General features: G+C 41.3%; 1 protein-coding gene across 1 annotated transcript; it reads right to left on the bottom strand.

The window, feature by feature from the left end:
- Nucleotides 1-23,587: 23,587 nt before the first annotated feature.
- LOC144226803 (endogenous retrovirus group K member 8 Gag polyprotein-like) lies at nucleotides 23,588-25,288 on the bottom strand. Its single transcript, XM_077758332.1, has one exon. It carries the CDS (start codon nucleotides 25,286-25,288, stop codon nucleotides 23,588-23,590), a length of 1,701 nt encoding a protein of 566 aa, XP_077614458.1.
- Between the last annotated feature and the right edge of the window lie 1,902 nt (nucleotides 25,289-27,190).

The following is a 27,190-nucleotide window of genomic DNA, read 5'->3' as shown; positions in this document are numbered from 1 at the left end:
AGCATTCTAACACAGGCAGGACTATCCAGAGATCAGTCCTTTAGGAAAGATGGTGTGAATCAGCCTACTACTAGAGGAACCCAAACACCTGATGTGCTTACTGAGGACAAAGAACATGGAATGAATACTAAGGGTGGAAGGCATAAAGGTCAATCATGGATATGTGCACAAACAGAAATGTGGATAATAATGCCTCCCATATTTTCTTCCTGTATCATATATTTTTCAAGTAATTGTCCATTTTCTCGCTCTCCTATTATTTATTTTATAGAATGTATTGGTTAAATTTACAGGTTAGCTTACTGGATTCAGAATTTACACATAGAATCATGACAGAATTAGAAGAGAAAGAAAGATAAATCCAGGGCAGTCACACCCATAGAAAAGATGCACTCCTATGTACTTGGGAATCTACAAGAAAAGCCTTAGTGATTTCACCTAAATCTAGGTATTATCAACTTGAAAGCTGTAGCTGAAAAGAACTGAGTCACTTATTCAAACGTGGGTTTTGTATTTCTAGGTACCTGCGGGGTTATTTCCATTGGTACTGCAGACTGTGCTTTTTGGGAGACTATATCTTATAGCAAGAACACTTTGTTTTTAAAGAAAATTAGACCAAGATATGTTTGTGAATTAGCATTCCCATTTTAGCGCCTCATCTGGTGAGAATGGGGACAGCAGATTTATGAGCTTTGCTTTCAATATAATTTATTTAATTGTGAGTTTAAACTGTTAGATTTTTACATAATGGTTGTGTTTAGCAAGAGGTTCACAAAATTCTTAGAAATTTGCCAGTCAGCTCTTTGGCTCCAGCGCACCATGCCTTCCTGTCTCAGACTCCTACAGCCAGTGATTACCACCCCCCTCCCTGCCCACAATTAGACTAAAATGTCAACTTTTCACCATGACCCTCAAGGCTCTTCAAGGTTTAGCTCTTCTTGTCTTTCCCATCTTACTTCCTAAACACTCTTCCCTTTGCTTAATCCTCTGCAACCACATTGACCTTCCTGCTGTGTCCCAAGACACACTAAGAGCAATTCTTCCTTGAGAACCATGCACTCTTTAGTCACTCTTCCTGGATTGCCTTTCCTTCAGAGATTCACAGGGTTTGCTCACATTATTCAAGTAAGTCTCTGACTACTCTGTACAAGAAAGTCAGCCTTCTCCCTCAGCACACTCTTCTGTATCTCCTGTTTTGTTTTCCTCATTGGACTATCACTGTCCGGAATTTAAGTACTATTTGTTGGCTTACTGGTTATTGTCCCACTATAGTGTAAGTCTTGTGAGGGCAGGGCCTTTGTCTCTTTCATTCAATGCTGTGTCCCTGGGGCCTGGAAAAGCACCTAGTCCCAGGAGGGCACCAAGACTGCACATTGTGTAACGTGGGGGAGGGAGGGTTGTCTCATTCCTATGGTATACTTCATAGATCGTGTCCTTCTGTAGAGTGCCTTTCATCTAGGGTGAATCAGTGTTCAACACACCTTCAGTGAATGAGTGCTCTCTGCCAGGCAATGCACTGGAACTACTTGTATTTTGAGCTATAACACTTCAAACAGTCTGCCAGAGCCTTGCATGCCTCCCTAGGTTGAAAGGATTAAAAATCTTCAAGATCGGAGATCACAAGACTGAGAATAATTGTTTGTTGTCTCAAAAGTCTTACTTCCAGGCATATTTTCATGATAATTGCCTTATAAACTTCTGAGTTCTGGAAGCTCTGACAGTGCCTGCCCAGCTCCTGAAATTTGATCCGACAGACCCTGAAGTTCTCCCTGATTCTGGCTTTTGGGCCTTTTGGCTTCAGGACTAGAGCTCCCTTGCTGGCTGGCTCATTCTCTCTCTGTCTTTCTCTCCCTCCCTCTCCCTCCCTCTCTCTTTCCCTCTCTATTTCTCTCTTTCTGCCTCCCTCCCTCTCTCTCTCTCTCTCTCTCCCCCCCCTCTTTCTCCCCTTTTCCCTATCTCCCTCTCTCTTCCTCCTCTCTACCTCTCTCTCTTCCCCTCTTCCTCTCTCCCTTCCGCTCTCTGCCTCCCCTCCCTCTCTCCCTCTCTCCCTCCCTCGGTCTCTCCCTTTTCCATCCCTGAAACACACATGCCTAAATCCCCAGCATTTTCCTTACTGTGACTTTGGCAGCTGCTTTCTGTGTCCTGGTTGTAGCCTGATGTTTCTTAGACTTCATTTCTCTTCCTGTTCATAGCTCATCTTTGGCTCTCTGCAGTGTTCTTTCTAGAACCTGCGCCCCACGTTGCTACAGGTATTTTCCTCCATGTTACGGAACTCTAGGTAGGGATTTCCTTACACCCTGCTCACATCTGCCCTCTCCTGGCAGCTACGATGTCATTCCTGGGAACCTGACAATTTAAATATTGACTCTAGGTCCCCAAGTGTTATGTGGTATGTCATCAGCAGCATGTCTGCGGTTTCTGGCTTTGAGCAGCTTGATGGAGGATTAAGAGGAAACACAGGAGAACAGACAAGTCAGTGTTTTCTCCAGTCGAGTGCGTGAACCTTCAGGCCTTCATAAAATGATCCATTGAAATGTTGGAAGAAAATGTTAGAACCTCTCTTTCTAATTCTATTTCATTCTTTTAATTTCTGTGTTTGTGTGTATCAAGGCATCTTTATTGAAAAGGATGTGTTATCAGCAGAGTTTGAAGACCCCTGTGCTGGATAACAACCCTACTTACACTTTAGGACTGTGAATCATTTTTATTGCTACTGCCTGAGTGGTCATCAGATTCTTCATACCCCCTCAACTGTGGAGTTCTAACTAGACACAGTTTAATTAAGGTACAGCCAGGCTGAACAGCGTGAGATCACTATATCACATTGCCTATGTGATCTTTGCAGAGATAGTAACTCCTTGCAGAATACTCACTGTATTTTAAAAGTCTGCAAATATTTTCTCTGTGTTGCTTCCAAGTGAAATGATATGCGATATCATTGAATCAGTTAAAATGTGCTTCCTTCGAATCATACTTAAAATAATTTTGCTATCATGCACTCTGAATGTTAACTTGTCACAAATCACTTCGCATATCTTAAGCCCTTTTTCTTTTGTGCCCTGTTGTTTTTCTGTCAAGTGACTGTCATCCCTATCTCTTGCCGGGGGCGTTCTGGCTTAGATTTTGCCAATCAGAAGAATTCGACACTTGGAAGGGGAAATAATAGAAAAAGCCAAAATTCCCCGGTAATGGCTGAGGACAGAAGTGGGGTCCCTTGGCAGGCATGAGGCTGCTAAGGCTTCTGGGGAAACTCCGTATGGCGTCAGGGGCCGCAGGTGGCTGGGATGACAACAGCCCGCTTCCCGCTATTCCTGGGATTCCTGCAGCCCCTTACAGTCTTGCTCCTCTGGATTTCCGGAAAGCCGGCTAAGTCTTTCCTCGTCTCCATTCTTCCTGCCCTTCAAGGTATTGTGTAGGTGTCCAGTTTCCTAAATGAAATCCCCACCGACTTCGAAGGTCTCCATTTTCTCAACTGATCTTTGATCAATAGACTAGTCCTGGGACTGCATCCGAAAGTATAAAAGGAGCATAAAAGGATTCTGTGTTTCGTGAGTGAAACAACTCAGTATTTTAGAGATATCAACTGACTCCCAAATTTATAATTTCATTGAAATTCCAGTCAAAATTCCAGTAGAGGTTTTTTGGGGTAACAAAGTAGAAAGCTGGAATACGTAGATATCGAGATGTTCGATTTTGTTCTCTGTTCTCCCTTTTGTTAATTTCGTCTAATCGCAAGTACCACTGGTTTTCACTCAAACTTTGTAAAACCTTGTAAGTTTTTCTTTTGTTGAATTGCCTTTGTAGACCTTTGTTCTTCCTTAAATATTTTGGAAACTTCATCAGGTCTCTCGCCTTCTCTTCCATTCCCTCCTAAAACACTATAATATACGTATATTACATATAAATATTAACATATACAAGCGTGGCATAGAAGAGTAGACACAAAAATAGTGGAGACAGTATGGGGTCTCACATCAAGTACAGAAATAATCTTCAGTGGATTAAAGACTTAAATATAAAAGAAGAAAGTTATAAAGGACAAAACAGGGAAAAAAGTAATAGAATCTTTATGTCCTCTGAGTAAGAGAGGTGTTCTTTTAAAAAACCTAAAAGCACTGGGCACTTGAGTGGCTCAGTCAGTTAAGTGTCCAACTTTGGCTCAGGTCATGATCTCACTGTGTGTGAGTTCGAGCCCCGCATTGGGCTCTGTGCTGATAGCTCAGAGCCTGGAGCCTGCTTCAGATTCTGTGTCTCCCTCTCTGCCCCTCCTCTGCTTGCACTCTGTCTTTCTCTCAAAAATAAACATTAAAAAAATTTAAAAAGCACAAAATTCAACTACCTCAAAATTCAAGATTTAAGTTTAGTGAAAAGGGCACCCACTTTGGAACACATCGTGATAGACCCACACCCAGGCCGCCACGGAGATGGTGTTCATTACAGTGTGGTTTTGGTCACAGGGGAGTAGATGCTACACAGGGACCACCATTGCACTCTGAATAAGTAAAACATGGTGGATATATCCTGAGAATATTAAGCCATAGTTAAAAGTGAGGAGATTAGTGTATATATAGGAACATGGATAAACCTTAAAAACATCCTGGCAAGTGAAAAATATGACAGAATACAATTTAGCACAACACTATTGTAGAATCAGGCTGACTTATTTTCTAAAAAATATGTACCCTGAATAACAATTATAAATATGGAATTTGCTCAGGTGCCTGAGTAAACCGAATCCAACTGCCTACTTTTCTCAAAGGATTTTGAATGTTAAGTATACCACTAGTTCTTGGCATAGTGCATTGCACAGATCAGATCATTAGTAATAAACACTACTGTGAGCTGGTCCTCCCCTGAATTATCACCTCATAAGATTTAGACCAGAATGAGTGCTGGCTCCTATTCTATAAGGACGCAATTGGTAACTCATGTCGCTTCCACATTCATGGGATTGATGGAATTCCCAAAACGATGTGTGAGATTCAGGATAGCTGAAGGGTATTTTTCATTTTTGTTGAGTGGCTAATCCTCCAGTTCAGGAGCTGACAAAGCAGCACATTCAGGGCAAACCCAGCCTGCTGCCTCTTTTCACAAGACTGAGAGCTGAGAATGATTTTTACATTTTTAATAGTTGTTGCACAAGGACCTCAATAATATTCTCGATTCTGCCTCTTGGTCTTCAAAACTTAAAACATTTATGATCTGAACTTACAGAAAATATTTATGAGCTCTGGCTGTGTGGCTCATCTGCTCATTGGATAAATATTTACTGACACCTATCGTGTGCCAGGTGCTGTTCTGGGTCAAAGTGGAGCAATGAACAAAAGAGGCAAAAACATCCTTGCTTCATGGAGCTTAAATCCTAGTGGAGGGAGGCTGATAATAAAGGTAAAAAATAGGGTGTGTCAGAGCAGTACCACGAGGAGAAATAAAACCGGAGAACAGGGAAGGCGAGAATGAGATGATATTGGAAGCAAGGCTTTGCTTATTTATTTTAAAGTTTATTTATTTGAGAGAGAGAGAGAACAGAGAGAGAATGGGAGTAGGGAGGGCCAGAGAGGGAGAGAGAGAACCCCAAGCAGGGTCTACACTGTCAGTGTAGAGCCCCACATGAGACTGGAACTCATAAACTGGGAAATCGTGACTTGGGCTGAAATCAAGAATCGAACACTTAACTGATGGAGCCACGTGGGCACCCCTGAAAGCATGGCACTATTTAGGAAATGTTGCAATATATAACTTCTACTAAATGCTTTATATTATTTGTTGATTCAATGTGAAAAGTTTTCTGAGTCTTTGAGTGGTGGTCTCACTTTCATGGGACTCCACTACAATCAATATTTAGGGGTACAGTCACCTCTGTGGCCTGACCCGGTCTTTGGTCTACTTTTTCTTCAACCCACAGATAAACATTGATGCTTGCCAATTTCTTCTTCATCCTAAAACTGCTTTAGGTGAATCTTTCCTGCTTTCATCTCCTTTTCCTTAAAAAAAAAAAAAATGTTTATTACAAAAACAAAATATAGCAGAAGAGCTTAATAACATACTCAAAAATGTGACAAACTTAGGTTAACATTTTTTTTAATGTTTTATTTATTTCTAGGAGAGAGAGAGAGACAGCATGAGCAGGGGAGGGTCAGAGAGAGAGGGAGTCACAGACTGAAACAGGCTCCAGGCTTTGAGCTGGCAGTCAGCACAGAGCCCAACGCGGCGTTCGAACTCACAAACCGTGAGATCATGACCTAAGCGAAAGTCGGATGCTCAACCGACTAAGCCACCCAGGCGCCCCAACATTTTGGAATATAAACTTAGAAATAGTTTTTTGTAAGTTACCTATATATACATAATATAATATATACGTACACACACACACACATACACACACACATCATGGGATCATACCAAAGTATCATGTAACTGAAGTGATATAAAGATGTAAGGAGTTTTTTTTTTCTCTTTTATTTTTGTTTTATTTCTTTATAAACCAGGAAACGTAGAGGTAGGAAATTACTGGCATTAGATTTCAAGGCAAGTTTTCTGTGTGTCTTTGGACCTTTTCCCCCACCTAATCTGAAAGTAGCTGCCATAGTCCACCCATTTTATCCACAGCCTAGGCTGGATAGAGGAAAAAGGGGAAAAGAGACTATATTGGTTTCAATTTTTGTAAAGTTTTATCTTATTTATTTTTGAGAGAGACACTGAGCAGGGGAGGGGCAGAGGGAGAGAGGTAGAATCCCAAGTAGTCTCTGTGCTGTCAGTGCAGAGCCTGACTTGGGGCTTGATCCCATGTACCACAAGATCATCACCTGAGTTGAAATCATGAGTTGGATGCTTAACCAACTAAGCCACCCAGGTGTCCCAACTAAATTTGTTTCTTATTGCTGCTTTAACAAATTACCACAGACTTAGAGACTTAAAACACAAATTTATAATCTTACACTTTTGGAAGTCAGAAGTCTGAAATCTGTTATACCGTATTAAAACCAAGGTGCTCACATGGCTCTGTTCCTTTTGGAGGCTCTCAGGAGAATCCATTCCTTGCCTGTTCCAGTTTCTCGGGGCTTCTACATTCTTGGCTCATAGCCCCTTCCTTCAAGCCAGTGACATAGCTCTTCAAAATTTTATCTGTGATGTATGCTTCTGTTATCACATCTTCCCTGACTCTGAACCTCCTGTCTCCTTCTTTTAAGAACATTTGGTGATTATGTTGGACCTTCCTGGATCACCCAGGGTAATCCCCCCATCTCAAGACCCTTAACTTAATCACATCTACAAGATCCCTTTTGCTGTGTAGGGTAACATGGTCATAGATTCCAGGGATAAGGGTGTGGATATCTTGACAGAGGGCATTATTCTGCCACTCACAGAAGCCAATTAGAATAGGCAATATTTCTGTCAAGAAAATGGAGAATTTCCAAAATTCAGATCAGACTTCAGCTGATATCTTGTTGCCCAAAGCTATAGAATGTGGTCAATCTTCAATGACATCTCCCAGGGGAGCCCTGTTAGAATTTCTCTGAATTTGGCCACAATGACTTGACGGTTATACCCCCACTTGATCAGTCCCTGCATGTGGGCTACCCCAGGAAGTGTGTGACCTTGGACAAGGCAGTTCTCCACAACTTTGACACATTCTGAAGTAACCGACAGCTAGAGGCAGTCTGCAGACTGCATTTCCAGGTCTGGGGCAATGAACTTGTCCCTGAAGGGGAATCTGGACAGCATATTATGGTGTTCGTGGCAGTCATGGTTTACAAGCTGAGGCAGGCCTCTATGTATTGCTGTGGGAAACTGTCCACATGTAGCATGATGTAAGTAAAATAGTGAAGAACATGAGGTTGTAAAACAATGAGGTGACAAGCAGCGGACCCTGGAAGGAAGGCTCACCTCCTGTTTTATCCTTGCTATTCGTTCTCACTTTCAAGTTCATGAAGCAGTGAAAACCTCAAGGAACAAACATAAATCTCACATAAGATACCCTCCTTTACCACTACTCTTGATCAGTCTTGTAGTGAAGAGCTTTCTGGTAAACTCAGCTGGGTTATGAGATTAAATTCAAGGTTAGGTGGGGTCTCTCCTCAGAAGCCTTAATCTTACCAGCTGTGATCCAAATGACAAACAAGGGAGCAAATAAATTAGAGAAAACAAAGCAAGACCCTGGATACACTCCAAAGTCCAGCCTCAGGGTCACCACACCTAAAGAAAAGTAGCACAAAGAGGATATCTAGAGAGAGACAACCATGTGCATGACCTTTGGCTTTAACCTTGACCCTATCCTTGTCACAGAATTAGGCCCATTCAGATTAGTATTCCCACATCTTAGAGGAGCTAGGGAGAGGAAAAATTAGATCAGTATATACAGTATTACCCCTTTTGTGGTTGGTTTGTGTATGTAAATTTATCATACGTAGAACAAAAATCTAGAAGAATACATACCAAACATTTAAAATGGATTTTTATGTGGCCTAGGGTCATAGCTGAAATAAAGATCAAATCAGATAGGGCCCCTAAAAGATCATTGGAATCAACCAGAAACATGGCAGCAGTTAATTCCATTTTCCACACAGAACTCATTAAGCAGAGAGATGTCCATTTTCCATCCCACCAGAGGGATGTCTCATGGTGACCAGTGTCCATCCTATTTATTGGACTGCATCCTTGGGAATAAGACAACGAATACTATAAACACTTGTCACTTTCACCAAGCCACCCCTGTCAAGAAGGAGACTATATGTTAAGGAGTATCAGGACATAGGAGGACTATCATGGCCTACCCAGACACCTGTATGTCCTGGTATTGCTTGGATGAAATCATGACAGGGTTTCCTTTATCATCAGCATACTCTTTTATGTTGCTTGAACATTTGACAGAAAATAGGTAGAAAACAAAGTTATTTTCCTGTGGGAGGCAAAAACACAAAACAATTTTGTGGATGCTCATGTGGAAAGGAGAATTAAGAAAAGCCTGTGCTGCAGAGGAGGCCTGCAAGAGCAGGTGTGTTTGCTGAGGGAACTCCTGGGATGACAGTATTTCCTTGAACTCTGGGAAGGCCTCCTGGCTGTGTGTTTCAATCCCTGATGGTACCACAGTTGGACTCACATGACAGGGTTCTGTGTCACACTTGGCACAACACCACCCCACAGATCACCTGCCTGGATCATCAAACGCTGTATCTTGTTAATTTGTTTGGCATTACCCACTAAAGTCTTCACTACTGGGCTTCAGGGTCCTATAGTTGTGATTTGTACTACAACACAGGTCTCTTGAAGACCCCTAAGTCCCTTTTGTGCCTTTGACCATGCCAAATCCCCAGGAAATACCCTTGATTGAAACATGGCAAAGTAAGGAGACAGGCTATGTGAGCTACCAGAACTTACAAGTTCTAATTTGTCTGTGTACCAGCTGAACCGTGCCCCTTTTCTGGTGGTCTGACCTGCACGGACCTCCACTTACCCTCACTAGGCAATAAGAAGAGGATGTGATTTTAATACTAGGGTAAATATTGGTGCCAGTCTTTGTGAGACAGGCACTTCACACCGATAACCATGGCCTGATGACTGTCTAGGTTGCTCTCAGGATTAAGTTCTTCACCTTTCCAAAAACACATGGGCCTTTAATCCTTGATTATTCTAAAAATGTCAAATGATTTGCTGAGATATTGCTTGTGTTTTGCTCTGACTGATGTACAAGAAGGATAAAATGTGTCTTCCCTTTTCATCCCAGCTCACTCCTACACTGCAAACCAAAGGGCAAAGCAGCTTTCTAGCCCTGAAGAGCAGAACCTGCCCTTGCCCTAAGGCAAAATTAAGAAGTTTCGTTTTCAAAGAACTGGCTCTAGGAAAAAAGACTTGTCTTTTCTTGCATTCTGAGGTGGGAGTCAACAGAGCTGGGCAGAGTTGAGAGTTTAGAGGAGACCAGGAAAGGGTCTTGTGTGGGAGGGTGGATGGCCCTTGGGGTAGTATCAGTGACCCTCATCCTGAACTCCTCCCAGAACACCAGGAAATGGCACAGTGACGCTCCTCAAATATTTTGAGCTGTGTAACCCTAGAAATTTTGACATGAACCTAGAGGGAGGAGAGAAACCACAGTAATGACTGACATGGAATTTCCTAAAAGCCTAATAAACTGGGGCCTAAGAGCAGATGAAATTGAATCAGGGAAACGGAAGATATGGGAGAAACTTTACACCCTAGGGTATGCAGCAAAAGTTTCTCAAGTGTCTTCTATTTTCCTCCTATGTCTTATATAAAGTTAGGTCAACCTCTTTGTGATATCAATGATCTTAATGAAATGAGAAAACAGAATTTTTTACTCAGGTGTATCCTTTTCCATCTTTTATTTTTTTCCCTTCAAAGTGTCTTTCTTTGGAATATATTATATATGAAGGGCTTGGGAGAAAAATCAGCTTTTTAAGAAAAAAATACAGCCAAACGGGGTGCCTGGGTGGCTTAGTCAGTTAAGCACCCAAATCTTGATTTTGGCTCAGGTCATGATCTCACATTTCATGGGATCAAGCCCCAAGATCCTATGTGCTGTGCTGTCAGCACAGAGCCTATTTGGGATTCTCTCTCTCTCTCTGCTCCTCCCCCTTAAATTCATATTTTACCTCTCTCCCTCCCTCTCTCTCTCTCTCTCTCTCTCAAAATAAATAAACATTTAGAAAGTACAACCATTACTTTGCTATTTGCTTGTATTCCCTGAACATCTTCTAAAAACACTGAATGACAGAATGAGACAGTAAGTTCTGGCAAAAGGAAGTCACTTGATGAAACTATACCATGTACCTACTATTACTACTGTAGCTACTCCAGTTAAAGGAAAGATAAGGACTGGGGCATCTGGGTGACTCAGTCAGTTAACCATCCAACTTGATCTCACGGTCGTGAGTTCAAGCTCTGCACTGGGGTCAGCAATGGGCATGAAGCCTAATTACAAATAAGTAAGTAAGTAAGTAAGTAAATAACAACCAAGAAACCAAAGAAAAGTTTTGATACCCAGCAGAGAACCTGATTTGACAGGCTAAACTCTGAGGAATGAGGTTCCCAAGAGAAGTGGGCAGGTCTTTTAAAGATAAGACATCAGGACCATGTCTATTTCATATTAAGGAAAGAGTCTTTGAATGTCAGTGATAAGAAGGTGATCCGCAGGCTTCTCAGTGAGGCAGTGTTGAGCTTCTAGAGGTGGCTACCGGCGCCTGGATGGAACACCCACTGCACTGTAGAATCCTCAGCTGTCTTTCTAAATCAGGCCAGGCAGCCACATCTGGGTTTAGGCTACTCTTCCATAGCACTGTTACTAGCACAACTACCACCTCATGGTTATTGTGCTATATTTTCCATCAGGATCCTTTTATATATGTTACTCTTGTTTGGGATGAGGGAGTCAGAGTACTTGTGCTCTCAACTTGCAGATGAAGAAGCAGAAGCTTATGAAAGTCCAGTAACTTTACTATGTAAAGAGTGTCCATGAGTAAGGGAAGAATGAAGAGGGCCAAAGATGACTGAGCAGGGCTGAACATCAGGGATGATGATGTTGAATCATGTCTCTTGATTAAGAACTTCAGACCACATACAAGGGGGAAAAGTGTACATCCCAGAGATTTCCATATTGAATTATGTAGTCGCCATTATCTACCTTAGGGGCAATAGAAATACTTTCTTTGGAGTAATTCATTTTTTTGACATAATAAAAAATTTAAAAACTTAAAAATCTTTTTAATTATAAAACTAAAAACTTAGAAAGTATAGATATCTGCACAAACGTTAATCCTTTTGCAGAAGACTTAGAAAATACAGGTGGGAAATGGAGAAACAAGCATAAAAAGGTACCCACAACTCAAAGGTAAACAGCATTTCCAGATTTTTTGTACGTGTATGTATGTGTGCATGTGTGCACAATTGGGATCACATTACGGAGGCATTTTATACCAGATCTTTTTAATTTAACATGATGTCCTACTGTGGCACCTGTTTGTATCTGGCAGGGCTGCCATAACAAAATACCACAGACTGGGTGGCTTAAACAGAAATCTATTTTCTCACAGTTGTGGAGGCTAGAGGTCCAAGATCAAGTTTTTACTGGGACTGACTCTTTCTGAGCCGTGAGGGAGAATCTGTTCCATGCCTCTCTCCCTGCTTTTAGTGGTTTGCTGGCAATATTTGGTGTTCCTAAACTTATGGAAACATAACTCCAATCTTCCCATAGTGACCTCCCTCTATGCAAATTTTCCCTTTTTTATATGGACACCAGTCATTGGATTAGAGGTCCACTCTATTCCACTATAAACACATCTTAACCAGTCACATTTGCAACAACCCTGCTTACAAATAATATCACATTCTGTGAATACTGGGAATTTGGACTTCAACGTTTGAATTTGAGGAGGATACACTTCAACCCATATAGCATAAAAGCATCCTTGAAACTTTAATTTTTATTGGAAATAAAATACTTCATTTTACAAACACAGCAGCATTTATTTAGCCAATCCTCTATTGTTTAACATCTGACTTGTTGCTTTTCTTTTCCTATTTACCTAATGCTGGACTGAAATACCAGAGATTTTAGAGGAAAAAATATAGTAAAATAAAGCCTCTGTGTTGAGAGAAAATATTTAGAATAGATTTACAAAACATACCTAGAATGGTGTACAATGAAAACCAGATTTATTTAAGCAGGATAAAGAAGTGCTAATTTTTCCCCTCAACAAATTTCACTTGAGGTCCTACCTTGAGAAAGGCACTAATTTAAATAGGAGGACACAGTGGTTTGACACAATTCCTCTCAAAGTTTATAGTCAGTGGAGGAGGCAGATGTTAATTAAATTACCACACTAAATGAACAAATAATCACAAATTGAGGTAAGTACTCAGAAGAAAAAGTATAACATTCCCTAAAAGTGTATGATAAAGGAAGCTATGATAGATAAAGGTTAGGGGTGCCCAGTAGGGGACAACATTCCTGAAGAGGTGATACCTGGGCTGAGATCTGAATGACCTTGTCTCGGTGATGTATGATTGGTGGACTGAGGCAGGTGTCTGGGGCTGAGGGGGATTGTTTGCACAGACGTCTAAAGAGGAGGAGGCGCTTTTCTGGCTGAGAAACAGGAAGTAGGCCAGTGTGGCTGAAGCACAGAAGTTGAAGTGGCAGATGGCAGAAAAGACTGGGAGGGAATCAAGATCACAGCAGACTGTTGTGTAATGATTATCTTTAAAATCATAGGGGCACCTGGGTGGTTCAGTCAGGTAAGCGTCCGACTTTGGCTCAGGTCATGATCTCATGGTTCGTGGGTTCGAGCCCCGCGTCGGGCTCTGTGCTGACAGCTGAGAGCCTGGAGCCTGTTTCAGATTCTGTGTCTCCCTCTCTCTCTGACCCTCCCCTGCTCATGTTATCTCTCTCTCAGAAATAAATAAAACATTAATAAATAAAATAAAATCATAGGTGAAATAAGTGTGTGTGTGTGTGTGTGTGTGTGTGTGTGTGTGTGTGTGTGTGTGTTTAATCACTGAATTGCAGGGTGGCCAGGGCAGATGCAGATAAAGTTTAAAAGTTTTTGCAGTGCTGTGAATGAGATTTAATGGCTGCTTGGTCTAGGATAGAAAAGTGGAAATGATAAGAAGAAAACAGAGATAGTTTGTAGGTTGTTGATGGGTTGGCTGTGGGGAGTGGGCATCAGAGAACAGATCTTGGGCTTCTGGCTTGTGGGAGTGGATGAATGATTATCCCTACAATTAAAATACAAAATAGTGGATGGAGAGCCTGGGTGGCTATGGTTGAGTGATTGAGCATCTGACTCTTGATTTTGGCTCAGGTCATGATCCCAGGATTGTGGGATTGAGCCCCATGTTGGGCTCTGAGCTGAGCGTGGAGTCTGCTTAAGATTCTCTCTCTCCCTCTCTCTCTGCCCATCCCCCATGCTTGCTCTCTCTCTTTCTCTCAAATAAAATAAAAAGAAATAGTGGGAAAGACCAGGTACTGAGGGGGAAGATCATGAATTTGTTCTTAGATGTGTGGAGGTTGAGATATCAAAATGGAGCATTTTAGGCATGCCATTGGAAAACAAAAGCATCCAGGAAACTCACTAGAGTAGTTTGAACTGAAGGTACAAATGAATGTCATCAGTGTCTAAATTGTTACTGAAGCTCTAGGCATAAGTAATATGGCAGAACAAGAATTTAGAGTGAGGTCAGAAGTGGTTCTGGGAAAATCCTTGGGAATCTTCAATATTTACATCAGGTAAAGGAGGATGACTTGATACATCTTCAAAGGAGGGACCAGAGAAGTGTAAATAGCCAGGAGATTGTGGTGTCATGAAGATGTCGGAAGAAAGAATAGTTTCAGGAAAGAAGTAGTAGTCCTCACTGCTAACTACTGCTATCTGGTCAAGGAAAATAAGAAATGAAAATGGTTCCCTGATAGATGGAAGTGGACCTCGTTGGTGGACCTTGCAGGAGCTATTTCAGAGGTTTTGATAGGAAAAGAAGCCACAATGGAGTGTATTGGGAAGTGAGTGGAGGTGAGAAAATGGAATACTTTTATAGACTCTTACTGGGCTTTCTGACAGTAGCACTAGTGTTTGTTGTCCAATTTCTCTTTAAAGTATGTTATTTATCTTTCCTTTGCTGTCTCAATATGAGTACTTCCATTTTAATCAGCCACCATTAGTCTTGTTTATCAACTTTCAAAGAGAAAAGTTAGACTTAAAAAAACTGGAAAAGAATAGAAAAAATATTTCCCCTAAAAGATTGGACAAGAGTTACAAGAAAAAGAGAAAGATTAAAAGGGGCTCACCAAGATATGTCTACAGATAGTGATAAAAATAAAAATAATAGAGCAGTATATGAGAGAAGTCTTGGGATACTCTTACTCTATGGGTCAGGTACTGAATAAAGCCTTTAAATATAATAATTCACTCAATAATCACAGCCCTAGGAGTTAATCTCATTCTGTAGATCAAAAGAATTGGGGGCATGGAGAGTTTGAATCAATTGTCCAAGGTCATCTAGATAAATAGTGGTTGAACTGAAGTATAAACACTATGTCTTGAATTTTCAGTCTTCATAACTAAATGAGTATGAGTTTGCCAAGTATAACTGACTTCAGAGTGGTAGAAAATACAAAGCAGGGGACCTGACATGGGCTGAATCCCACTGAAGTGAAATGAAACGGCAGCACGGGAGAGAGATGAGCAAATGTCCAGCCAGGGTGTGGACTAATGGTCCATCCTCCCGCACACACTCTAGCCCTTGCTAGTGATTTCTTAGAGGCTCCTCCCCAACCAGGCTCTTAAGAGCAAGGATGGAAGTCTTCAGGTCCCTCAGCATAGTCAATACTCTTTGTATGGGAGAACCACACTGTTTCTTTTACTTGGTATAAACTAAGACCTCAGCATTAGGTCTTAATGCCAAATGGTGGGATGATAGGGAAAAAATCCTTCTAGATAACGTGTCCCAAAACTATTTTTCTCTTTTGGCACAATGTCTAACATTCATTGACAGTAGCTATTTTCATAATGTTTATTATTGTAACCTTACAACTGAGAAGAGGGCACACCTACTCTTGAGGATGTTCTTTTTTAAAAAATTTTTTTAAATGTTTTATTTATTTCTGAGAGAGCGAGAGCAAGAGAGAGAGAGAGAATGAGCAGGGGAGAGTCAGAGAGAGATGGAGATACAGAATCTGAAGCAAGCTCCGGGCTCTGAGCTGTCAGCACAGAGCCCGATGCGGGGCTCAAACCCACAAACCATGAGATCATGACCTGAGCCGAAGTCGGACAGTTAACCAACTGAGCCACCCAGGCGCCAAGAGGATGTTCTTCTTGATGGGAAACTTAGCCATATCTGAGGGTTGTTTTTTGTTTTTGTTTTTGTTTTTTGGCTTCTCTGGCACTACACTTTAAAAAGGGCATGTTCTGGTGAAGGTAGATGAATTCATAGTTTTGTCACAAGAAAAATGATGGAGGGAATTAAGGATAGAAAAGGAAGAAAAGGAATACTAATATCAGAAACGTCAAGAAGATATACTTAATCTTTACTTAATCTCAATACGAATAAGTAATTTCTAACAAAGCCTTTGAAAGTTTTGTAACACACTGCCTTACAGAGTAACGGATTTCTCAACCTTGGAGGGGGTTAACATGGCTAAATGCATCCTTGATAAGAGATAGATACATTGTAGACAAATGATCGATTCATAAGTTGTAGAGAGTAAGCATTTGGAAGATGCCTGTTAAAACAGGCACTCAAATACATCTATTGAATAGATGAAGAAGTTAATGGAGCTGGAAGCTGTGTCCAAGAGAGCCTATGATCCCATTTAGTTCTTCAGATTTTGGGAAATCAGAGTCATATTTCAGTGACAAGGGATGGTTTTGGATCCATATGAGGCACTGCCCAAAGGGAAAGGCCACAGAGGGGACAGTGGGCTTGGGTTTGGTATCATGGCCAAGGAAGCACGAGGTATGATGACAAGGACAATTTTTACAGCCATCTGGTCAGCTTCTGTTTTATCTTAAGTCACTCCAAGCCCTTGGTGCATAATTAGTATAAAAATATCAGGAAAATACATCTTTATCTCTAAGGAAAATCACCACTGAAGGACAAGTAACAGGGAATCTCAGGTGAACAGCTATGTGGGAAGGAAAGCATACATTCTGGCAGGAAAATCAGCATTTATATTAAAAAGTAATTAACTCCAATAACTACCTTGGAGGGACTTTTCTAAATTTTCTAATGAAGAAATAAGAATCAAAATAGAAATCTGTCATCGACTGTTCCACCTGTGACTCTCACCTTAATGCCTTTCAGCTTTTCTCTGTGGCTCCCTTCTGTTCTAAATGATTCTAGGGCTCTACAGGAATTTATAAATTCTGATGTTGCTGATGAAAAGTAGTTTTTACAAAGGCTTGTTGATAAAAGCATGGTGGCTACTGAGTAAACAGTTGTCCTGATTTGTCAAAATGTGTCAGCACAACTTGCTCTTATAGTATGTTTTGAACTGCAAAGCTGGTGGATCAACTGTCAACACATTAAATGGGTTCCTTTTTATTCCCATGGATTTTCTTCAACATTAAATTGTCATGGTGACAGAATAGCAGCATTGCCAAATGCTGGGAAAATGGCAGGAAAAGAAATATAAGCCACATGCAATAAAGCAAACCATGGAAACAGTTCGACTCCACATATCCAGCGCTGACATTCAGATAGGACAAGTGAGTTGTTGTGGACGAAATGACACAAAGACAAGACACACACAAAAGACAGACACAGACACAACTCCGGCCAGAGGAACAATTCTACGCAAGCTCCCCTTGCGGTTTATTTTATACCCCGGTAACTGGATACAAACTGAAATCTACAAGATGCATTCCTTTACCAAATAAGGGCAAGCAGCCAAACACATTCCAAGGACAGGGGGGAGCAAAGGGAGGAAGAGACCACAACATGTTTACTGAGAGACCTGCCCACAATTCCAGCCTCCTCCTTACTTCTAAGGAGGGCATGTTCCCTCGTGTGCGAGCGGACCATTAAACTTGGGTATTGTGTGCAGGCCTCCTGGCAGAGCATCCTGTTTGAGGCATGATCTGCCCAAGCAGAGAGTCCCGTTTGCAGGTACATCCCCGCGTCCCTAACCACGCTTTCTCATGGTCACTGTCGGGCTCCCACATCTCCCCCTTTTTTCTGAGAAGCGGTAGCAAACTGTAGGGGGCGAGAACGCGTTGTCTATCCTTTTTTAGTTGTTGCCTTCTTCGCCAGCACCGGAAGACTAAAATACTAACACAGCATAAAAGTATTATGAATAAAGTATTCATGAGAACAGTTCCAATTAGGATAGACACATGCCCAAGAGGATTCAAATTATTCATCCCTTTCTATAAATCCCTTAACAGATCGGACCCAGTAATGTCAGGTAGTGTTTTGCTAAATGTAGACAAAATTTGATGCTCTAACTCCATCATTTCTTTAGTTAGGTTTTGATACCCTGTTAATGACTGTTTCACCTTTTCCCAACCCTCACTCATGTTGAAAGGCACAGAGGTTATACATAATTGAGAGGAGTTCCAATCACATTTCAATACACTTTTTGTGGATAAGACAGTTAATTGATCCCCAAGCCATGAAACAGTATGTTGAAGATTGAGTACATCAGTTGCAAGTTGTGCATTCAGATCTCGTTGTTGTTGCCATAATAAATGAGAGTCTTTATGCCACTCCCATACAAAGTCTGCAGTCTGGACCCCTTGATGCAGAGCAAGTCCAGCCACGGCAGCGGTTGCAGTAACTGCAGCCACTGCAAGAACTGAAGCTATCATTATTCCAAGCGTGCGTCGGGACCGGTGAAGCAAGGTTTGTATAGCAGTCACCAAATGAGATACAGCAAAAGAGTCCGACCAAGGTCTTGTCAAATTTACAGGTAGCCATACTTCGGTTCGAGTTTTAACAATCACCAATGAAAAGTTAGAGTTATTGATTTGTCTTTCAAAATTTTTCCACCATGACTGATTTACACCTTGTGTTAAATTACAATGATTACATGATATAGATCCCTGTGTAGCATTCCAAGTCCAATTCCCATACAGCAATGCAAAGGGGTATTTTAGACAAGCCGTAGCAGAATAGGATTTATTAACATGCAAGTTAACATGAAAGGGACCGGAACTGTCAGTCTTATTCAAAGTATAGTTTCCTGACCATATAGTGAGATTCCCTGAAACTGCCCATAATTTCCAAATATTCCCTTGAAAGTGGGGATACCCTAACAATTGCAACTGAGGGGGAACGAGTGCAAATTGCTGCCATTTTACGGTTTCATTACTATTACCAATTAAAGTACCATTAATCCGATGCCATTTGAGAGTTTTGTTAGACCATTTTTCCAAAATTTGACCATGATCAGGGCTCCAATCTACAGTAACAAATCCAGAATAATTCATGACCTTAAAGGGCCGATGACTTCGGCATCTTTCCCATTCCAAAGACTCTAGAGAAGGAATAAAAAAATTAGAAGGGCATAATGGTATAAAGGTATTAGGATGGTGACTCATCAGCGTCGTAGAGGTGTTGAATCCCCTGGTGGAAATCAGCACAGTAAAGACAGCAGGATGATAATTATTATATGTTACCCCCCAGGTATTATAAGAGTAATGATTATGCTTTCTTGTACAGAGGCAAAAGGGATGTCCTCCGATGCACAAGGGAAGACCCTCTACTGCAACAGTAACATTACTTATGTTATATTGATTATTATGATGATACAGATGCTCAATTCCTCCACATGCGGGTGGTGGGAAGAATGCAGTTTCATTGGTGCATACCTGTACCTCAGGTTCACCCCAAGAGACAACTCTCACAAGAGGAGGATTAGGAACATAAGCCCAATAAGTATATTCTATCTCTTGCGCATATATTACCTGACAGGTAACCACAGCCATCATAGCCAACAGCAAATTAGTAGGATTACGAGGTTGACCAGCGTTAACGAGAGTTTTCTCAGCCTCCTGTGTAATCTTCTTCAGTTGTCCCCATGTTGGAGGGGACGCAGATCGGGTAGGGAAGGTAAGGCTCCGCTGTGCAGAAAGCTCTTCAAATTTTCGCACAAAGTAGTCATCCATTATGAATCTTGATCAATCGAGTTGGTGCCCAAAACCTAAAATTATCAACAGATATGAAAGCATAACCTCGCCCCAAATATATCAGTGATGCTGGAACCCAACCTTTCTCTTTATCTTTATACCAAATGGGCGTATTCAAGATCTTCTTATCCTCTTCCTTCCTTTGAAAATGCAATTCTGCTGCTGATAGATTTTCTTTACTCCAAATATTCAGAAAATTTAAAGTAAGTACAGTTTTATTCAAGATGTCTTTTGGTTTCATAAATCTCTCCTGTTCCCCCTTTTTTATTTTTTCAATGTACTCGTGTAAAGTACGATTAGCTCTTTCAGTAATAGCTTGTCCTTGACTATTACAAGGGATGCCAAAAGTATGAATTACATGATATTGGGATAAAAAATGAGCTAATTGTGCAGATTGGTAGGCGGGTGCGTTATCAGTTTTCAATTCAGTTGGGACCCCCATAACTGCAAAACAAGATAACAAATGAGTAATAACAGCATCAGCTTTTTCAGAATGTAATGCAGTAGCCCTTTGGAAATGTGTGCATGTATCTATAGTATGATGGACGCATCTTTGTTGTCCAAAGAATGAAATAAAAATCACATCCATTTGCCATACCTGAATTGCTTGCAATCCTCTTATGTTGACACCTGGTGGGGTAAATGGTAAGGTAAAAGGTGCACAAATAGAACAAGAGCGAACAATGTTTTGAGCTTGTTTTCGAGTAATAGCATAAGATTTTTTTTAATCCTTTAGAATTAGTATGTTGAAAGCAATGCTCTCGTTTTGCTGCTTCTATAGGATAAAGCAATGCATCAATTATAGTATTTCCGAATGACAAGGGTCCAGGAAGGGCGGAATGTGCACGGATATGGGTAAAGAAAGTTAATTCTGAACGCCACAGAAGTGATCGTTGTACCTGATAAAACAATTTGTCAATATCTGTTTTAAGAGTTAGAGGCAGTGAAACCTGAGGAAGCTGCAAACAAGAGAGAACAGCATACCGGGAATCTGAAACAATGTTAACAGGGAGCTGAGGAAAGTCTTGCAAAACTAAATAAATAGCCCACAGCTCAGCAGGCTGCACGGAGGAAAACGAATGGGTAAGGACGTTAGAACGTTCAAAAGTCCAATATCCAGCAGTATTTTTATTTGCATCAGTAAAAACAGTGGGTCCTTTAACTGGAACATCTGAAATCGGAGATTGAGGTATCATGGGGTTAGTTCGAAGAAAATCAATCAATTTAGATGACGGATAGTGATTAGAAAGTGAACCAGGAAATGAAGCAAGGGAAATCTGCCAATTTTCATTAAATTGTAAACATAAAGATATTGGAGCATTCGTTAACTGAGTAACAATCTGATAATTGTAGAATACGATTGCAACCCTTCTGTATAAGAAATGCTAATTTATCCGTATATGTAGTTAATTTTTTTGGAGAAACTGTTAGGTAAAAAACACCCATTCATTAATCCTTTTTCTTGAGCAATCACACCAGATGGAGAATGAGGGGTATGAAATACTATGAATGAAATAGGTTGAGATGCAGAAATATATGTTAAAAAACCATCATTTAATCTTTGCTCAACAAATTGAAGCTCTTGCAAGGCCAAGGGGGTTAAGATTCGGAGACTATCTAACGCTGTGTCTCCTTCNGTCCTTTAACTGGAACATCTGAAATCGGAGATTGAGGTATCATGGGGTTAGTTCGAAGAAAATCAATCAATTTAGATGACGGATAGTGATTAGAAAGTGAACCAGGAAATGAAGCAAGGGAAATCTGCCAATTTTCATTAAATTGTAAACATAAAGATATTGGAGCATTCGTTAACTGAGTAACAATCTGATAATTGTAGAATACGATTGCAACCCTTCTGTATAAGAAATGCTAATTTATCCGTATATGTAGTTAATTTTTTTGGAGAAACTGTTAGGTAAAAAACACCCATTCATTAATCCTTTTTCTTGAGCAATCACACCAGATGGAGAATGAGGGGTATGAAATACTATGAATGAAATAGGTTGAGNGATGTGGGGGGGAGGAGGGATGGGCATGGAGGAGGGCACTTGTGGGGGTGAGCACTGAGTGTTATGTGGAATCTAATTTGACAATAAACTATTTGTAAAAAATAAAAATAAAGATAAAGCTGTGTCTCCTTCTAAAGTAGAAAATAAGTGTCGTAATTGATAAGTAGGAATCCCAAGTACCGGGCGTAGCCAATTAATATCTCCTAACAGTTTCTGAAAGTTATTTAAAGTTTTTAAATGGTCTCTTCTAGTCTGTAATTTTTGAGGCTGGATTCGGTGTTGTTCTAATATTGTCCCTAAATAAGAAATGGGAAAATCCTTTTGAACTTTCTCTGGCGCTAGATGCAAATTATGTTGTTCCAGAGCCTCTTGTACCGTTAAGAAGAATTTATCACTCTCAGCAATACTGGGGGCTGCTAACAAGAGAACATCCACATAATGATAGAGAATATAATTAGGATACTCTTGACGGATAGACTGTAAAGAACGAGCTACAGGGGCGCCTGCGTGGCTTAGTCGGTTAAGCGTCCGACTTTCACTTAGGTCGTGATCTCTCGGTTCGTGGGTTCGAGCCCCACGTCGGGCTCTGTGCTGACTGCCAGCTCAGAGCCTGGAGCCTATTTCAGAGTCTGTGTCTCCCTCTCTCTCTGACTCTCCCCTGCTCACGCTCTCTCTCTCTCTCTCTCTGCTAGAAATAAATAAAAATATTTAAAAAAAAAAGAACAAGCTACAAACTCTTGACACAAAGTAGGACTATTTATCATTCCCTGTGGCAAGACTGTCCATTGATAGCGCTTAACAGGCTGATAGTGATTAAGAACAGGAACCATGACAGCATATTTATCTCTATCTTGTAATTGTAAAGGAATAGTAAAAAAGCAATCTTTAAGCTCTAGTACCATTAGAGACGAGTTTTGAGGAATAAGAGCGGGAGAAGGAAGGCCTGGTTGTAAGGCTCCCATAGGTTCAATACACTTATTAACTTCTCTCAAATCAGTCAGTATTCTCCATTTTCTAGATTTCTTTTTTATAACAAACACAGGAGAATTCCAAGGGGAAGTAGAGGGCTCTATATGGCCAAGTTGAAGTTGCTCTGATACTAATTGCTCTAAGGCCTCGAGCTTCATTTTTGGTAATGGCCACTGCTTAACCCATTTAGGAGTATTAATTATCCATTTTAATGGGAGCGCCCGAGGAACTGGAGCAGTGGCCACTAGTGTTCCGACGGAATGGTTACAGAAGCCCCCATGGGAGAGAGAAGATCCCTTCCCCATATATTAATAGTTATACTAACAATATAAAAAGTGACAAAAGCTGTTTTTCCATTATGGAACTGGCATTGTAAAGGACGAGTACTTTTCCAAACATCTGCAATGGAGCCCAATCCTGTCAACATTAGAGGACTTTTTTCTTTGTTCCAGTCCCGGGGCCACTGTTGAGAGGAAATGACTGAAACATCTGCCTCTGTGTCTATTAACCCTTCAAAGTTCCTTCCCTGTATGGTCCAGGAAAGAACGGGGCGAGAATCCTTGATAAGCATTTCCTAAAATATATGTTGCCCAGTACTTCCAAAACCTCTTACCTTTCATTAGGAAGAGCAGAAAAGGGAAGATAAGAGAAGTATTTGTGCTATACGTTCTCCAGCCAATAGTGAAAGTATAATAGAAGTAGAAACCATCATTAAAATTTCTCCAACAAAATCAGAGTCTATAACTCCGGGAATTACGGTTAGGCCTCTTAAAGCTGCGCTGCTGTGGCCCAATATTAAGCCAAAGGTGCCTTTAGGCAATGGGCCAAATATGTTTGTTCTTAATTTATAAAGGCCACCTCCCGGAGACAAAAGAACATTTTCAGCGAGAGGCAAATCAGCAGCCGCACTGCCTGAAGTTGCAGAGCGTAAATCCGACACCATTAAAGGTTTGGCTATTCCTGATGTAGCAGTCATCTCTAAGGGTTGTTGGAAAACAAAGGCGTTACTTGAGGAGTGGGAGACGCAGCCAACTGAGTCCCCGGCATTGTTCTTGGGCCCCGGGGACTGAGGCCCGCTAAGTAGTTTCCTGAATGTGGGTTGCCAATAGGATTGCCATATTTATCAGTTTTAGAACGACATTCATTTGTCCAATGAAGCCCCTTGCCGCATCGGCGGCAAAGCCCAGGGGGCTTATTCCGTTTTGTATATCCTTGTTTTGCCCTCAATTTTCTGCAATCCTTTTTCATATGTCCAGGCTTCCCACAATGGTAACAATTTCCGCCCTTAGAGGGCTTCATAGCCTGAGCCAAAGCAGAAGCAAAAACGGCAGCATTATGTTCGGTTCCTCCCACTCCCGAACAAGCTCTAATATATTCAGCTATAGAAGCTCCCTGCCCTTTTAAAGGGCCCAAAACACGTTTACATTCCGAGTTTGCATTTTCAAAAGCAAGTGTCTGCAAAAGTATCTCCGAGATTTCATCACGTCCAACAGCCCGGTCAACAGCCACCCGCAATCTGGCGAGAAAATCAGTATAGGGTTCATTGGGTCCTTGTAAAGTTTTTGTGGAAGAAGGCTGAGCGTGGCCAGTAGGTACAACACGGCGCCAAGCCCTAAGAAATACCTGGTGCACCTGTTGTAAATCCTGGTCAGAATATTGAGCCTGATCTCTTAAGGCTCGAAATTGTCCCTCTCCCATCAATTTATCCTCCAGGGGACCAGGAGGGTACTGCCCCTCATGAATTCGAGCCTGCTTTCGGGCTTCCTCTTCCCACGAGCTCCTTGATTGTAAACATTGGGATCCTTCAAGCACGGCCTGAGCCATAGCTTCCCAACCCAGGGGTAGAACCAATTTTGTTTTCCCTATAGAATCTAACATAGCGAACACAAAAGGGGATTGGGGACCATATTGAGCGACAGCAGCTTTAAGATCCTTGAAAAATTTATATTCAAAAGGCGAATATTGAACATTACCCATATTGTTGGGAGCTGCTTGCCGCTGAATTGGAAATAATTGTGGGGGATCAATAAAACCACCAGAAGGCGCAAGGATATCATCATCATAGAACATGGACACAGGCAAGGAGAAGGAACGCCCCTCTCGACCCACATCTGGGGCCCCATGAGATACCGGAGAAAGAGAAGCATAGGGAGGGGCCGTGGGAGTAGGAACCTTCTTTGTTCCTTCATTTTGTTTTTTCCACCATTGCTGAAAAAGTCGGGTCACTTTATCAACCCCATCGTTCCCGTCAGACGATGAGGAGGACTCACTAGAACTGTCAGATTTGGCATCTGATTCCCCAGCCCTGGAATGCAAAGCGGCGGCCGCAGAAGCATCATGTAAAGCGGCAGCCTCCGATTCCTTTTGTGTCTCGTTAGAGACTTCCTCATAAATCACCTCAGATTTTGTAGATTTAGTTTCACTATCTGTAGAAAGCAATGCAAGTGCTTGAGTGATAGCACTACACAGAGTCCACAATTTCAAAGGAATTATGTTACCCTTCTGATGCTGTTGGCATAATTCCTTCTGTATTAATTTCCATTCCTTTAAGTTTAATTGTACTTTGGGTTGGCACTTAAACCAATAACAATGCTGCTCCACAAGGCGAAATAACTCAGATAAACGGCAACTAGATGCCTTCACCCCGATGGAGTGGAGAAGTCCTTTGACTAGCTCCATGTATTGTGCCTTTGCTGATGGGGAATTCCCCATAATTTTCCCGAAAGTCCCCCTGCCTTGGACCTACAATCCCCGAGGGGTACTCACCCTTTCAGTTTCATTCGCCCTCGAGCCCCACGTTGGGCGCCAGATGTTGCAGGCGAAATGACACAAAGACAAGACACACACAAAAGACAGACACAGACACAACTCTGGCCAGAGGAACAATTCTACGCAAGCCCCCCTTGCAGTTTATTTTATACCCCGGTAACTGGATACAAACTGAAATCTACAAGATGCATTCCTTTACCAAATAAGGCCAAGTAGCCAAACACATTCCAAGGACAGGGGGGAGCAAAGGGAGGAAGAGACCACAACATGTTTACTGAGAGACCTGCCCACAATTCCAGCCTCCTCCTTATTTCTAAGGAGGGCATGTTCCCTCGTATGCGAGCAGATCATTAACCTTGGATATTGTGTGCAGGCCTCCTGGCAGAACGTCCTGTTTGAGGCATGATCTGCCCAAGCAGAGAGTCCCGTTTGCAGGCACATCCCCGCATCCCTAACCACGCTTTCTCATGGTCACTGTCGGGCTCCCACCTGAATCTACTTGCATGCTATATATTCTTGTGGTGTTGGCTACGATAAATGTATCTTTTTTTTTTTTCCCTTCAAGATCAAGAGCAAGGAGATAAAGAACAAAACAAAGAAGGTTATTGTGGTTTATACATCTAAACAGGAAATAAGAACAGCTCTCAAACCAGTGCTGAAATGAAATTAAATAGAAATTATGGTAAAGATCTCCTTTGCTGCTTGTAGAATTTGCCCTGGGACCTAAGGTAACCTTTACGAATTTGAGTCTGTCTTAATTGTTCAATTCTGACCCACTCTTCCAGGCAGGTGTGCTTTTCTACTTCTCCTTCATCTCTCATTCCACCTGCTGCTACGGTTATTCCTGGCTACCTACATTTGCTTTTCAGAAAGGAAAAATGAGGTAAGAAAGTTAGAACTGGAAAAACTTGTAAGATCACATAGCTCAGCTTCTTCATCTTATCCGTGAGAAAAAAAAATGATGCTTATAAAATTTCAGTGGTTATCCCTGCCCACACAGGAACCTAGTGGCATCACTGTGGGTAAACAGCTAACACTTGTTGTGACAGGATCATATTTTAAGTACTTTAAAAGCATTAGGGAATTTAATCCTCTCAACAATCTTATGAAGTAGATACTAGTATCTTGATTGTTTTACAGATAAGAAGAGTTTGTGTTACTTGCTTCTGGTAAAAGCCAGGAAGTAGCCAAGCAAAGACTCAAACACAGGTATCTATGATGAAGAAAGTAATGGGGTTTTGGAGGAAGATAAATTTATGTTGCAATTCTTGCATCAGCACTTAGCAACTTTGACTTGGGTGATTTATTATATCTCTCAAGCCTCAGTTCCCTCGTCTGTAAAAGAGGATGATGTGGGATGGTTGTCAAGATTTAATGAAATTCTGTGTCTTAGCATACTGCTGGCTTTTAGTTAAAGGCTTGGTAAATAGTAGCTATCATTACTAGTATCATTACTATATCTCAGTCCTCTGGGTCTATATAGGGATTTTCACTAAACTGTTTATCTTATTATCAAATATCATCTCAACACTTCTACAAGTATAATGTGTAGGAAGTCTGGAACCTTATTTTTCAGCTTTGAAGTTGCATTAGGGTAAGAGTAATTTTAAAAATTTTTAGTTGTCTTTTTTGTTCTTTAGTGTTTTTTTTTTTTTACAAATAGTTTATTGTCAAGTTGGTTTCCATATAACACCCAGTGCTCATCCCCACAAGTGCCCTCCTCCATGCCCATCTCCCCCCTCCCCCCCCACACCCACATGGCAATGAGAAAGAATGAAATCTGGCCATGTGTAGCAACATGGATGAACCTTG

The sequence above is a fragment of the Crocuta crocuta genome, unplaced genomic scaffold (assembly GCF_008692635.1).
Source record: "Crocuta crocuta isolate KB4526 unplaced genomic scaffold, BGI_CrCroc_1.0 scaffold103, whole genome shotgun sequence".
Classification (NCBI taxonomy): Eukaryota; Metazoa; Chordata; class Mammalia; order Carnivora; family Hyaenidae; genus Crocuta; species Crocuta crocuta.
This window is presented reverse-complemented; position numbering and strand designations above follow the sequence as displayed.

Bases quoted from the DNA above. Each gene is read 5' to 3' on its own strand.
- LOC144226803 (XM_077758332.1), bottom strand. From the start codon at position 25,288: ATGGAGCTAGTCAAAGGACTTCTCCACTCCATCGGGGTGAAGGCATCT.